Source organism: Mycteria americana, chromosome 2 (assembly GCF_035582795.1).
Source record: "Mycteria americana isolate JAX WOST 10 ecotype Jacksonville Zoo and Gardens chromosome 2, USCA_MyAme_1.0, whole genome shotgun sequence".
Taxonomy (NCBI): domain Eukaryota; kingdom Metazoa; phylum Chordata; class Aves; order Ciconiiformes; family Ciconiidae; genus Mycteria; species Mycteria americana.
The window spans coordinates 83,378,098-83,393,134 of NC_134366.1; the positions used below are offsets into that span (position 1 = coordinate 83,378,098).

Sequence of the window (15,037 nt, forward strand, 5' to 3'; positions counted from 1 at the left end):
CCTTTTTCTACCCCAAATACAAAGGCTCAGTTCCTAATCAGAAAAAAACAGGAGGCCTGAAAGCCATTTCTCATCTTCTTCACAAGGAGATCGCTTCTGGTTCAAACAAGTGCAAGCCACAGATCGCTAGGAGAGGGGAAGATCACTTGCTACAGATCCCCTCCCCACACGTCCCCATCCTGAAGGGAGGCCAGGGGCAGGATGGACTGTGGACACATTTTCCCATGTTCTCATCTAATTGGTCATTTCAAGGCCCTCCAAGAATGCCAGGGAAAGACTTTGGTAGTACCTGAGTTGACTCTGAATAGCCCTGTGGTCAAATTTTGCCCAACGGAAGTGAGAGAATGGGATAATCTCTTTGCCCCTCGTTAAATGACCCTACCACCGCAGGTGACTTGTCAACGGGGCTCACAAAGCTTGCTTTCGGGGAGCTTTGCTGCTTTCGGGGGACAGCTTTGGCCACTTTGAAGAGACACAACAGTTTTTGCTTTCCCTTGCCACCCAATTTTAAATACATTTGAGCAGAGTACTTCACTATATATTCTATGAACTATTCTGTGCACAATATGTCACTATATATTCTACAATTCTATATTCTGTTTGTCAGGACCAAGATAAGTACTAACTGCAAGAGGTTTTTAATTTTATTTTTTTTTAACAAAATGCTGGCACCTCTCTCCTTAGGAAGGATTACAGTGAAAAAGCATCATATTCACAAGTCATGGAGTCGCATACTTCTGCTACACCAGCCTTCCTTCATAGTTCTGCGTCCCAATTTTCTTTAAAGCATTCAACAGCATACATTTAATTAGCAAAACAATTCCATCTGTTCTGTGAGTCAATACTGACAACTTTACTGTTAGAATACACGTATTTCTCTTGGTGCAGCTGTGCTTAATCTGTCAGGGGGGAGAAGAGCCTGCTGTACTCAGAGCATCGTGTCTGGTGCCCAGGCTCCCATAGCAGGGCTGCAACCCAGCTGGCACCGGGGCTCCTGAAGGCCTCCGCAGCCCATCCCTGGCCACTGCTGGCCCCTGGGACCCCTAAGTCACCTACATACCCTAAACGCAGGCCTCCAAAGGCAATTCCACAGAACCACTGGTAAAAGATCCCTTTTTTGGTTGTTTGCTTAAGTTTTGACAAGTGACACAGAAGAACGAGCTCAGACGAAAACATGAAACAGGCGCCAGGGGCTGTGACAAGCAACAGGACACTGGAATTGAGACCGTAATGGGGGACAGGGCAGCAAGAGCCAGCTAAACCTCCTCCACCCGCAGGCACTACCTCCCAACCTTGGTACTGCCGACTTCCTCCTCTCCCCCCAGCCTGAGGTGCAGGAAGCCAAGCTCCCCGGATGGAAACCAGGCGCTCCGGTTCTCCTACAGCAGAAAGCCTCAGGGGCTCATCTACTCCTGGGTCTCCCTGCCGGGGAGCAGACCAGCCCTGCCTGTCCCAGGTCCTTGTCACATTGCAGTTATTATATGACAGCTTCCTCACCGCCACAGTGCCGTCAAGCTCATGACGAGCTCTTGCAGATTGTCTCCCTTCAGCCTACAATATTAAGAAAATATGGAAAAAGATGAGATAGCGTCTGCCCCGTTCAGATCCTGCCTCCGTCATAACCTAGAGGGCAAGCTTAGCTCATTGCGGGAGATAAAAGGTAGGACGAGGTATCCAAGTCAACCGCAGGTGAATCCCAACTCGTCAGCCTGAGAAAGGATGATCGAAAGATGAGCTGTTGAACTCAACAGGAATGGAAATATAAATAAAAAAGTCTGGGGAAAAGTAGGGACCAATCATTTAAACCAGGGACTTGGAGCAAACAAGGAACTTTTTCCCCCATTGATGCCCTAGATAAATGGTGTACTGATTCTGCCCTGGGGCTGCTGTTATCTATGAAATATTTAGGGTTTTTCCACCCCCACCTTTTGATTGAAATGGCTGCAAAGGGTTTTACTTGTTCTCAGGCAGCAGATAAATTTTAACTTTCATCTTGCCATAGAAGCAGCAGTCTTGTCACGTAGGGCATTTGAACGCTTACACCATCAGCGCAGGACACAGCATACCCCTCACCAAAATGCAAGCAGCTAACAGGAGCAGATTGGTTCATGCAGCACTCCATGAAATCCTCACTGCAAGCAGGGCAAGCATGCAGGTAACAATTACATCGGTAAGAAACAAATCAATGAATCCAACAATAGTGCAGTAAGTTGGCCCTGAAGCAAGTCAACTGAATTAACAAAGCAGGACACTAAAGCAGGTTAACAGAAAAAACTAAACGTAGAGTCATTTAACAGACACCAAGATGTCCTGGTTCCAGCTGAGCCCGAAAGATATTTTTACCAACTTCTGGCCACGCAGCTCCCCCTGCAGCCAAAGCTCTGAGGGACCTGACCCTACAGCACTGCTGAGAACTGCTCAGCTGAAGACTTGAGTGCCTTCTCCTCCTAGAAAAGTTCATCTCTTCATCGACAGCAGGCAGTGTCCAAGGAAATCAGACTGACCAGGCTAAAGTTACTGTCCTGTTTACTCCTTTGAATCCTACTGCTCTGCTTGAATCAGTTCAAACCCTTCTGCACCCCAGATCGGTAAACTGTTCACGAGGTTCTCCCAACCAACCCGCTCAAGTGAACATTTGCAAGCCCAGACCTGCAAGGCTGAACCCAAAAGACATCATCTGTGGCGAGGGCAGAGATGCAGAAATTACCTCCAAAGATGTGTGTGACACTTCATTAACAGCCACCCCCACGTGAATGTGCTTCCAAAATAGCAAAGTTATACTTTAAAAAATAAACACATACAGTTTGCTAGAAAATTACGCGTATGAGTTGTAAGCATGATGGCTAGTGATCAAGCTGAGATGGCTACGAAGAGACTACTTAAAGGGTAACATACGGGGCACTGCAGTAGCAGCGCATTCTCTAGTAGCGAAGGAGACAACCTACATGGACATATAGCTGGCGCACTCCAAGAGCAGCAAGCCAGCGGAAGGCAATGCCACCACGGCACTGGTTACTAACGAGATGGTGGTGCCACATGCTGAATGTGCAAGCAGAATGCCAACAGGTTATTCATGCACAACAAAACGCATTATGTTAGAGCACTATGGCAGAAAGCAAGAAAAAAAGCTTTTATGCCACAAAAAAAGGCTCACATATACAAGCGCATAAGCAACTCAGTTACTTCTCAATACCATCACAGCTTCCTATTTAAAGTTATCTTCCAGAGAATAATGTAAATGTGTTCATTTTTCTGCCACCAGCCATCTACCTCCTCCTGTTCATGTGTTTCTGCTTGTCTCAGATACGGCTATCAGCACGTTTCAAAGGACACGAAAGGTTTGATTGTAAAGCCAATACAGCTCTACATCTTCCCCAGTTGAAAGCCTTCCTTTGTAGCACCCAACTTTTGCCCCTGCTACAGCTGTCAAGTTCTGCAAACAAATCCACTTCTCTGCTCAAGTCAGATAGTGCCTGGTAGGTCAAAATTGTGTAAAATATACCGTGCACATAATCATAATCACGTACGATAGTAATGCACCTAGATGAAATCAATGACTCCAGCTTCAGTCCTCACGAGAAAAGAACATACGAACCCCCTTTTGTTAAAGAGGACAGCGATGTCCAGAAAAGTCATGAGTTGTAACAACTGTACCTTGTTCTCCAAGTCCCAGTTTAAAGCCAGAACAAAATACCCTTTGCCCTTGTTTAAAAATAAATGCTAAACTTTCCAAAGATGCTTCCAGCCATCCAACCTACTGATCTAGTTGAGCACGTTATGGAAAGCCCAACAGAGGCATGAAGTCGCCCCTATGAATGCATCAATCCTTCTCATCAGGACTTGTTAAGACAGGCTACTGCCAGAAATGTCGTCTTCAGGCAGACCAGAAATCCAAAGGTACAGCTCCTCAGCCAAAATCCTGTCACTTGGATGCTACAGAAGCCCCAACTCCAGAATGCCATCGTTAACTTTACAGAACGTACCATGCTGAAAGTAGCAGGCTTTGGTGGGCTGACAGTTTTGACCATCTATGCTTCAAGGCAAGGGCATAAAGGAGAGAAACCGCATTGTTGCCTGTAAGATGCTAATGCCACAGGGGCTGGCAAGTTCTTGGAGTTTGCCCTTCCGATGAAGGGAAGGGAAAGTCTTTATGAAGCCTGCGTGCATATACTCCTATTCACACGAGAAAAGGGCACAGCAGGGAGTGTCAATTCTCAGCGCTGGGCCAAAGTTTAGCTCACATGGAACGGTTCCCCTTCCACCCCTACTCTGACCTCTGCTCCTCTCTCCGGAGTACCACATGTACAGCATACCAGAGGCACCTTGTCATGAACAGAGACCACAGACAGCAGCAGCAAGATTACTCCTCCATTAGCAGTGGGTGCTACGCAGAAGAGAATCGCCTTTTTTTTTTTTTTTTTTTTAAGGTACAGAGAATTTTCCAGCTTGCTCAGGAAACCCTAAACTTGCATTCACTTGCGTAGGCCATGGTAGTGTCCTTGCTAGTTATCACCTTCAGCCTCAAGCAACATCTGAACGGAAGAAAAAAAAAAGAAAACACTTTCCAAGGACATCAAGGAAAATGAATCATTCAACAAAATTTGAAATATACAAACTGTTTACCAAAGAACACCTAAGAGTTACTAGCCAATAAACCATAAACTTTTTTTTTGTTCAAATACATTATTTAATGAGTTTTCTTTAAGAAAGAGGTATTTTGAAGCTCAAATTACAATAAAGTACAATCTTCTAGATCTATAGTAGACAGTGCTATAAACATTTACCAAACCAGGTATTTTCATGTTTGCTCCTCTGCTGTTACTGTTATTAGTTAAGGAAAAAAACCTCAAAATCTCTTGTTAACAGCAATCCTGTCCTAACTTGGCTATTTCACCCTAGAACAGAATAAGGACAACAGCCTGTTAGCACAGTCCTCTCCCAAAATACAGACCAAATGTCAAGCAGGAGCAAGACACCGTCATGATCACACACTAATTCAGCTTTATTTAAAGAGTGACAAGTAAAATGGAGCAGTTGGTTGGAGGCAATATTGAAAAAAGGTGTCACTCCTTTCCCACAGGAATCACAGAAAAATGCCCTTTTGTTACCAAAGCCAAACTGCCATTGAACTCACGTTCGTTCAACACATTCAAGCAAATCTGAGCTTACGTAGGTAGCTTTGAGTTCACTTTTCCACTTTCTCTTTATATTTTCCCTCTTCTCTCCGTATCCAATGTTTTCTTTCTCCCTTTTCTTAGCCTGCATTATCCCTTCATCGTTTCTATCTTCAGTTACTCTGTCCCAGTGGCACAGAGCCAGAGCACCGCTCCTCTTCAGTCTTCTGGCATTGTCAATACTGTGGCAAAGGGCAAATCAATACTGCTGAATTAGTACTGAGAAAGAAAAAAAGAAACAGGTCGATTCCTCAGAGAGTTGTTTCTTATCTCTTAAAGGCCATTTTGCATGGCCTTTAAATTCTAAAAGTACACGTGAGCTTCTGCAGTTAGTGCAAAAATGTGATCGAGCCGAAAAAGTTTCAACGCTTCTTGGTTTAAACTGAGCAGCACGCTGATGAACGACAGCAAGCTACTGTTTGAAAGCTGCTGCTCAGCTATTCAGACATAAAAGCAGACATCAGGTGTAAATTTCGTATTTATTATAACAAAAATTATGACATGTTCATTTGTGCATTCGGCTTTAATATAACTCTTGGTATGTAAATGTTCTACAGCAAATGAGCTCTATACAATCATGCTGGTTGTGGCAGCAGTAAGGAACACAAACAAAACGTGTCTGTAAAAGTAAGGAAAGAAAGAGACCAGAGGAAAAAGTGGGTTTCTTTAAACGGTCTACACCATCTCGGCTCTAGCTAACTGGTACACAGCCACTCAGTCCGTTAAGCTCAATGACCATGGCCCAAAGAGTCGCTTAAGAAAAAAAGGTCAATTTTTCAGGTTGTGTCCTTAATGCCAAGGCTACAAAACATGTAAGCATCACTATACAACACTGAGCTATTTACAGGAATTTCCCAATCAACTGTTCTCTCAGAGAAAATTAGTGAATCTCAGTGACTTAAGTCACCTGAAAGAGTAAAGCAACTCCTAGGAGTTAGTCTCCATATTCTACAAATGTCTATCATTTTCAAGACCAAAAAAAGCCTTTTCTCTCAAAGAAATAACAGTATTACAATATTACTTAAATCATTTAGCACTGGCTACTGCCCTGCTTTTCAAACAAAACAAGCCATTTTAAAAAATATTACATCATCATCTGTTTCTCAGCAATATATTAAACCTTTTAATTATTTTTTTATTATTTTTTTGTTTTTTGTTTTTACACTTGATATGTTAAGGGAAGGTTAACTATTTTAAACTTTACCGGTCAAGCGTCTCTAGAAGAAAGTCAATGAATATTAAACCTAACAAACTGAAAAGCTGCAGTTATCTGTAGTGGCAGGATAAGGAAAAGGAAGTATATAAAGGAAAAGGATAAGGAAAACCCCTGCTGTAACGCGAGCCCACTGGGTCCTGCACTCAAGTCTCCTTGTTTGTTAGTTTATTTCTGAGCAGTAAATAGAGTGGGTCATAGCGGTGTATCGTAATAGTCTGCCAGGTGGTCCATCGGATACTGCCGCTGCTGCTGCTGCTGCTGCTGTTGTTGCTCCTGGTGCTGCTTCATAATCTCCTTGACTTCTTCTTCAAGCTCTGGTGGGATGATGAACTGGTCGTCGGGATCAGGTTGTGCTGGAGCAGCAAAGTAGCCCCCTGTTTTTCTGAGCGGCGCATCCGTCGCAACTTCAATTAAGTTATGGCTCCTCTCTTGTGGCGCCACCGAACCGTTGCCCCGCCGGCGCCCTATTGTGCCCGTGGCAGAATATTCGGCCTTCCTGGGAAGGCCGGGCTCGTCTTCATTGGCACTGATGACGATACCTTCGTCGCTGGCTTCCACCGGCACTTGGAGAAGCTGCTTCTCCTTCGCTCGGCTGCAGTGGATGTCCACCTCCACTTCCACGCGGCTGCCGTTGGTGAACACCCCCTCAATCGGCTCCTCATCGTCGCTGTCAAGGCCGTTGTCGGAGAAGGCGCTGGAGAAAGTGGCGCTGGAGAGTTGTCGTTGGAAAGAATTGGACAGGCAGACGGGGTGCAGCATGCAGCGCTGCTCCCCTGGGTAGGCTGGGCTGTTCTCGTTCATGGCTACCTGCGGAGGCTCGTCGGAGGCCGTGGACCCCACCTCACTGCTCATTTCGGAGGTGGAGATCTCGCTGCTGATCTCTGAAGCCATGCCGCTGCTCGAAGACGGCATCCCAAGCGCATCTGTTGGCCTGTCCTTGATGACCACATTGACAGACTGGGGGAAAATGCCTGGGCTGGGGGGTGGGACGCCATTAAGTTCACAGCAGCAGAAGCTGTCCTCCGTCACGTTGAGCTGAACCACGACAGCACTGATGCTGTCGTTGCAGCCGTAACTCTGGGCCAAAGTGCAAAGCTTCTTCGCAGCTGCCAGCGCATCAGGCACGTTTCTGACTGCCTCCACTGCTTCATCCATCGAGAGGCTGTCCCACAGCCCCTTGCTCCCCAGAATGAAGAACTCATCTTGCGGAGTTAAGGTGATGGACTGGACGTGAGGACGCGGCACAACACTTGGGTGAAGGAAGGTGTACCCCAAGATTCTTGTTGAATCCGTCACGCCATTCACTTTGCCATCCTGAAATTAGAAAGGACGGGGAATTGGAAACAAAGCAGACGAGGATACACAGCACCTGCATCTCCCTGCGTTTTACTGATGGCTGTTTTTGCAGTACCCCCAACAGTGCCACTTACAGACAAGAAGACGGAAAAGCGAAGTGACTTGCAAGGAGGTGACAGAGCTGGGATCAGAGCACAGCAATGGCTGGTTTGCAATCCTGCGTTACACCTCCTACACCCTACTGATTTGTTGTCAGCATCACCTATGCACAGACCAACAAAGCAGAAGTCTGCAAGACAGAGCCATCTATTCTGCTCCTGCAGCTGTGAGAGCCAACTGGACTAATGTTTTACCAGTGAGTCAGACTTATCCCTCCTCCACCCACGATATCTGGCTTTATACAGCACAAAGCCACACACAGCTCCATTTGATATAGGGGCAGGTCATTCAGTTATGACTCTTCTCTTGCAGCTGTAGCAATCGTAGGTTTCATCTTGGCTCATCACTTCAGAAACCAAAGTTCATTAAAAAAAAAAAAAAAAAAGACAGACTTTAAATGAAGCATGCAAGTCAAATGCAGTAGAGAGCAAGTCTGCATTTCTCAGTCAGCTGAGTTGTAGTGAAATGTTTTACATGCCCCAATTACTTACTACATTTCCACTTAGATATGACATTTCCAAGGGGAGGAGAAGTAATATCTGAAGGGAAAACATCAGTAAAAGTGGACGTATTTGAGACGTAAATCCCATGCACGTCCAAATCCTAGGATCCTGTCCTGGTTAAAATCCAAGCTGCCAGAATAAGCAGAGCAAGTGTGTGAAATAGCAAGCCTGGCTATCTGTCAGCCTGCTGGGGAGAGCTGCACCCTGCTAATTGTGTGTTCAAGAAGAACAAAGGTGAGGATTTACACTCGTTTGGTCCAGCTGATGACTGCAGTGGTTATTATAAAGCAGATAACCACAAAAAGTGAACTGAGACTAAAAAAAAAAGCTTCCCCTTTAAAACCACTCAGAAGAAAAAAACCCTCGTTGGCTTGTTAACTTCCCCATTAGAAGGCTGACAGCAGTGATAAGCCATCAGCGTGCATGAAATCAGTGAGTCATCTTAAGATTCAGCACAGAAATGTCCCTTTTCCTCTCTGGAACAACACAACGAGCGTGCCTCGGTGATGCACGCTATGTTGGAGTGACTCCTTTCCAACTTGTCACGTTTGAGATCCCAGTCGTCACCTTTCCCTGGCAAGATCAATAGGCACATGACTTATTCCACACATACACACCCCTACAGACACGCACACACCCTGCTCATGGGCACACAGCAGTAAGTTTTCTGCCCCTTCCTCCACCATTAGGAGGATTCAATATTTATCTGTTCCTATGCATGTGTCACACAAGGCAAAGCAAAACTGACAGCGGTGGCTTCAAGCTTGTAAGAAGGGAACAAATAGTTTTCTCCTCTCTCATGGTTCAGCGGAGCACAGGATGGGTTTTCCTTTTGGGCAAGTGCTCTCTTCAAGACTCGCCTGTCAAAGGGCAGCTCTGGGAACGTAGGAGCTCAGACAGCAAAGTCAGCCTGCCAGGGGCAAGCAGTCTCCTAAGGGAAGGATGGCATTGCTCCAAGTGCTCTGCCCTCTCATCCTTTTTGATGGAAGAGGCTCTTCATGACAGCTCCAACACAGCAATTCCTCTCCCCATTAGGAGGAGGAGGTCTGCTTTCCTGTTTCAACGCAACATGCTCACAGTTGCTCACTCTCTGAAGCTAACCAAAATCCAGCACGGCAATGGGATGGAAAAGCAACTTGATTGCATGATAACCTGACTGCATGATATGAATCACCTTGAAAGGAAAAGTGCAACTCTGGAACCCATACCATTAACGCCACCTCTTAGAGGTTACTAATATCAACGTGTAATTTCATGCATTGCTGTGCAAATACTCTCCAAGGAAGCTGCAAGTTGCAACAGTCCCTAACTGTTCTCTAACCTCTGTGATAATGGCCTTATGCTGCTTAATCCTCTTCAGCTCTTCTTCACAACTCATCACGTAACACCTGGACAAAGGCAGAGGTTTCCCATTCCGGCAGAGAACGGTTTGGCACTTCCCCACGTTTGCTGAGGTTAGCGTGAAGCATCCACCAGGGTCCATGGGATCATGTTTTATATGGCAAAGGACAGCAGAGCCTCCAAGTTTTTGTCCAGCTGTTCCAAGTTTCCTGGAATTTAAACAAAACAATGATTGTTCTTTAATTGGAAAACAAGTGTTACGGATACTATGGAGAAACAGCCGCTGTTCTGCAACCACAAGCACTCAGAGCATTGACTCTTGGATCACTGCGACAGAAACAAAAGTCTCCACTGAAGACTGTGACACTACGGCAGCACTGCAGAGAAATCACGTGCAACTCTCGGGCAGTGTGTTATTTACACATATGCAGATACACGAATCTGCTCAATTTTAGAACAACAAAAAAAATCTTTGCACTTTTAAGAGTTGCACGGTTGTCTCTCTTCCTCTACATCTTAAAGACGTTTGGTTTAAAGGTCAGATCGAAGGAAACAGAGAGGGTTAGAAAAGTACTGAGGACTATTAAATGAGTACAGGTAGAGCTTAAAAAGGGGGTTCATATTATCCAGCTGGTTTTTTTGGCTTCTGAAGCTACAGATTTTATTATAAAAATAATCATTCTAACTGTAAAACCTCTTATTTTGGTGCAAAAACAGAAGGTAGAGGTTCACTGTTTTGTGATGTCTTCAGAACAAAGTATCAAATGATGACCAAGAAAGCACAGTGGCTGTTAACTACACTATAAGAAGGCACACTTTTCATTTATCCTGTCAGTTACTAACCTGTTAAATAGGTTCGTAGAAATATTTAAACCTGCTGTTTTAGCAGGGTTCATAGTGAAAAAAAAAAAAAAAATCTATGGATAAAACTGAAGTTTTCAGAATCCTGTCATTAGAATATAAATGCATTTCAATACTAGGCTGTGACAAACCATCCATCCTTCCCAGTATCTTGTTTATCAGGGCCTTCTCCTATAGTAATTAGGAATTACAGTAATTAGAAAGCTAATCCCAGAGGTTACTAAAATTTATATTAAGGCTAGGTATAGCTGGCAAGAACTTTTGATTCAAAATCCTGGGGAGAGAATGCACAACTAAATTTGTAACCAAGCTTCAATGTGCTTTTTTATTTTATTTTTTAAAAATACACTTCAGGAGTGTTGCATATCATATGTAATAATCCTCAATGAATGGATGCAACTGGAATGAATACTATTTCTGGTTCTCCAAAGAAGTGGTTAGCTTACTTTGACTTGAGACCAGGAAAAAAAAAAAAAAAAAAAAAAAAAGGCAGTTTTTTGTAGGAATGCCACATTCCCATGAAATTGCATTAGTAGTAAACAAAACCACTTAATAAGTACTTCTGATACTCAAATTTGTTATTACTTTTGAATATTTTAAGTATACAGCAACCACCTTCTCAGCTACCAGTCTGAGGCACTGTTATATGCAATTATGGGAAGGAAGCATTTTCTGTCTTGTGTTTGTAAGGTTCATTACCACCCTACTGCTTCCATACCTTTCCTGATACCAGAACTTCAGTATTTTTCCTTTCCAAAGGTGCAGCAATTGAACGATAAGCAATGCTACTTTTAACTTGATCCATTTCCTCAGTCTCTAAGCTGCTTATTTGCTTTCTCCTTTGTTTCCCTGACCTCTTCGTTCTCCTTTGTTCAATTCCCTTCATACTCCTCCTTTGCTCCATGTCTCCCCAGGCACAATTTCTTCTTCTGTCAAGAACAGCATGCACGCAGGTTTCCAAACCACTACGCAGAGCTACTATTACACTTGCAGCTATCGTATCACAATCTCTTTGGATGGGTCCTGCTCAAATAATATTCTAAAACCAAAGGGATGACAGAAGATAGACATTTCTGACGAGTCAGACTACCTGTTTTAAATATCTGTGTAGCCTTAAATAACCTGAATTGGTACAGAGAAACAGAAAGGATGAGCCCAGGCTTTTCAGCCAGTAGTAGTAAGGAAGTTCAAAACATGATCAAGAGATTCATACCACTGACTTGTTTACAGCCAACTGTGAATCGTAAGACTTAAAGAAGCCTTAAAGAAGATACCAGAAAAGAGTAAACCTCCACCCACCGCTTAGTCATGAGCATTTAGTAACTTTGCAGGTTTTTTTTCTGCTTGGGTGGGGAGGTGCTGGGGTTTTTCTCCCCACACCTGAAAGGAACAGAGGGCAATATTCACAAAATAAGCAATAAAACACCATAGCCAGATACCAAGGCTTCTTCCCCCCCTTGCATTTTTTTGAACAAGAAAAGAGCAGGCGTCTGACCTGAAAGCAAACAAACTACCCAGTGAGCATACACAACGTAAAAAAGGCTTCAGATCCAAGACTCACCTCTGCATAACGATGAAAGTGTTGATCATGTATTCCTCCTCGTTTTTTGTTTTCTGCAGCTCTTCTGCCAAGATGTCGCTCATTGTGCACTGCAGCAGATACGGCACTTCCACATTGCGGTCACCATCGAAAACACCATAAAGTGCCTCCCGGTTGTCGCAGAAGTTATTGGCTGAAAGTGCTGCCACACACAGCCTAGTGAAAAAACAAAGCAGGAGAACAAGGTTGTTACCCACTACTAGTTTCCCATCTTGTCATTCTGACCAGAAAGACGCAGCCTGGTCCGAGAGCTAGTTTTAACCACCTCTGTTCACAAGCATTTCAGGACTGCTTTCTGAGCTGTGGAGAAGAGTCAGGCCCACCAATAGTGCTAAGATGTGGAGAGAACTATACTGGAAGTTCAAGCCAAGCCCTAAGGATTCTTCCTCCTTTTCAGCATGTGAACAAGTCCCTTATTTGTAGAAAGAGAGGAAAAAGTATTCCTGAAACAACATCAGTTGAAACCACACTTGCCCCTCTGAAAGCCATCCTTGTGATTTAACATGCTGATGACCAAGTTGTGCGTTAAATCAGTTAACAGTAAGTAAAGGCTTGCTGGCACTTGCTATGGAAACCTAGGTAGCAGAAGATTTCTAAAAAGGTATTTAAGGAACAAAGAAAAGATTCATCACATTGCCAGCAACACAGAGACTAGCAGACTCTTGGTACGTTATTTGTCAAGTGCTGCCTTAGTCACGGGAGCTCCGCACACTATGAATATTCAGAGTTTTGGCCATTCTGCCTCTTCCTTTAGTATCTCTGATTTGCTTGGTAAACATCCTTTGGTTGAAGATAAAGAAGCTTTGCAAAGAGGAAAATGCTTTTAAACACTCAGATCTTTTGCAAGTACCGGAGTCTTGCACAGACAAAATGTGTTGGTTACACTTGTATCTTAGCAACTTCCCTAACAAAGAGCAAAGTGGAGAGCCAGGCAGGGGCCCGGTATACAAACAGAGAGTCATGGCATGGCCCCTGCCTTTGTGAGGCCCAAACTGCCCCCAAAACTTCCACTGAAAAAAGGATTTCTTTGAATCTGCATAGAGGTGCTCCATTCTAGGATGCTCGTATAATAAAAACCATGCCAGGTCGTACTTGTTCTTAACGCCCGATGCTTCTGTGTAACCGTGACTCCACACTGCTGGTGCTCCTGAAGCATCACCGGCCGAGGGCTGGTCGATCTTGAAGCAACGGATATTGCTGCAAGGAGAACGGAAAGAGGAAAGATGCGATGGACTGAAGTGCTGACATGACCCAGCTTAAAATGCAGAGATAACACCCTTTTCCCCCTCCCAGTTCTCAGTAATACATTTAATACAAGAAAGTGAAGCACGACATCCAAAGTGGTTACTTTTATGTGTCTGTATAAAAAGAACAAAAAAGCAGTAAATAAACTGAGCCTCTATGAGGGTGTCAGCTGCACTGTTTTGCTTAGCTGGCTTTTCTTTCCCTGCTCTCACCCCTGAGCTATTTGTTTCAAACCTGGTCCAGTAGGAATACAAGGCAAATTTGTCACTAGCTTGATGAAAGCCAGAACAGGGGACTGATTTAACTTATACATCTCTCCCATACATTTTAACAAGAAGTCTCTGGGCTCTTTTCATTGTGCTCAAATGAAGCCTCCTGTATGACCCACACCATCCCCTAAATGAAGAAAAAAAGGAAAAAAAAATATTTAGAAACAGCAACGTGTAGTAACAGCCTTCCATGAAAATGCCCACGGACAGAAGTCTGCTCCATCCTCGTCCTGCACCAACCTGCGAGAGCCAGCCTGCGGTCCCGACAAGCGAGCACAGCCCTTCTGCCTTCCCCAATTGTACAACCTCATTTTTACTTAGGCCCTTGATCCTCTACCCTCCAATTTACTACCAACATAGCCTTTAGCCTGAATTTCAAATATCTCACGCAGCGTAGTAAAGACTTAAAAAGGGCCCAGCCCTCTCTGTTTATACTCTTCTCTTCACAGCCCTGCTTTGCTGGGGAGAGATGACCTCCTCCCTGCTCCCTACTGCTCTCTTCCAAAGGCAGGGAAAGCGAGCTCCCCACACGCTGCAGACACTTCAAAGGCACCCGAACCTTTCATGAACCAAATGAATCATAAAAGGACACAAGCAGAAAGGTCTAACTGTTCACTCTGAGCATTCATTTTTCTCTATCCAAACCCCCACCTGACCTGAACACACAGAAAAGTCTCTTCAGCATTGCACAGCGTTCCTCAAATAACCCAAAGTACTGTCACATCCAGTTTGATTTCTTTTTACACTGACAGTCAGGATGTACACCAGCGAGGGCAGATTAAAGCAAACAAATTACATAAATAACGTTAGAACCACCGGTGTTTTAAGCCCTTGGTTTTGCAGCCCTCTGAGAGACAAACAGGAGGCAAACATCTCACCACGGACATTAGAAAAAATTACCTGACGTCAAATCAAACTGGAAACCTGGGTCTCTTGTGAAGTAGCAGAGATTTTAATTCTGTCTCCACCTGCAAACCACTGCACCCATGAGCAAACACACTTTCTTCACAGACTTCTCATACAAGGCACTTATCTTCCAGGGCAGAGGAACTTGGATCAAAAGGGTTTTTCTGTTTGTTTCTTTTTTAACTGAGTTGACTGACCCCTGGTTCCTGGGCAGGTCAAGGACCTAGAGTTGTCTCAAGGCTTCCCAGTAGTGGTGAAAAAAGCTACCTCAATGCATTGCTTTCAGCTTCCTCAGTGGCCCCACTACAAATAGACCATCTGCCTGGAAAGGAATGATATCCAGCAGCACATCCTATGCAGGGAAGATGGGCTAAGGCTTCCAGGCAGCACGGTTTATTTTCCCCCTAATTTAAAATGACTGTTACAATTGAACTAAATGCTCTTTCCTAAAAATCAGAGTAGCAGCA

At 44.4% G+C, this 15,037-nt stretch overlaps 1 protein-coding gene across 1 annotated transcript in view; it reads right to left on the reverse strand.

Moving 5' to 3' along the window:
- Positions 1-5,615: 5,615 nt before the first annotated feature.
- Positions 5,616-15,037, reverse strand: part of PHLPP1 (PH domain and leucine rich repeat protein phosphatase 1) — a 144,360-nt gene continuing 134,938 nt past the window's right edge. The window contains exons 14-17 of the mRNA XM_075493964.1: positions 13,243-13,347; positions 12,112-12,306; positions 9,670-9,898; positions 5,616-7,704 (exon numbers count right to left, since the gene is read on the reverse strand). Of these exons, the coding sequence (XP_075350079.1) occupies positions 6,583-7,704; positions 9,670-9,898; positions 12,112-12,306; positions 13,243-13,347 (1,651 nt within the window). The 3' untranslated portion in view covers positions 5,616-6,582. The remainder of the gene's footprint in view (positions 7,705-9,669; positions 9,899-12,111; positions 12,307-13,242; positions 13,348-15,037) is intronic.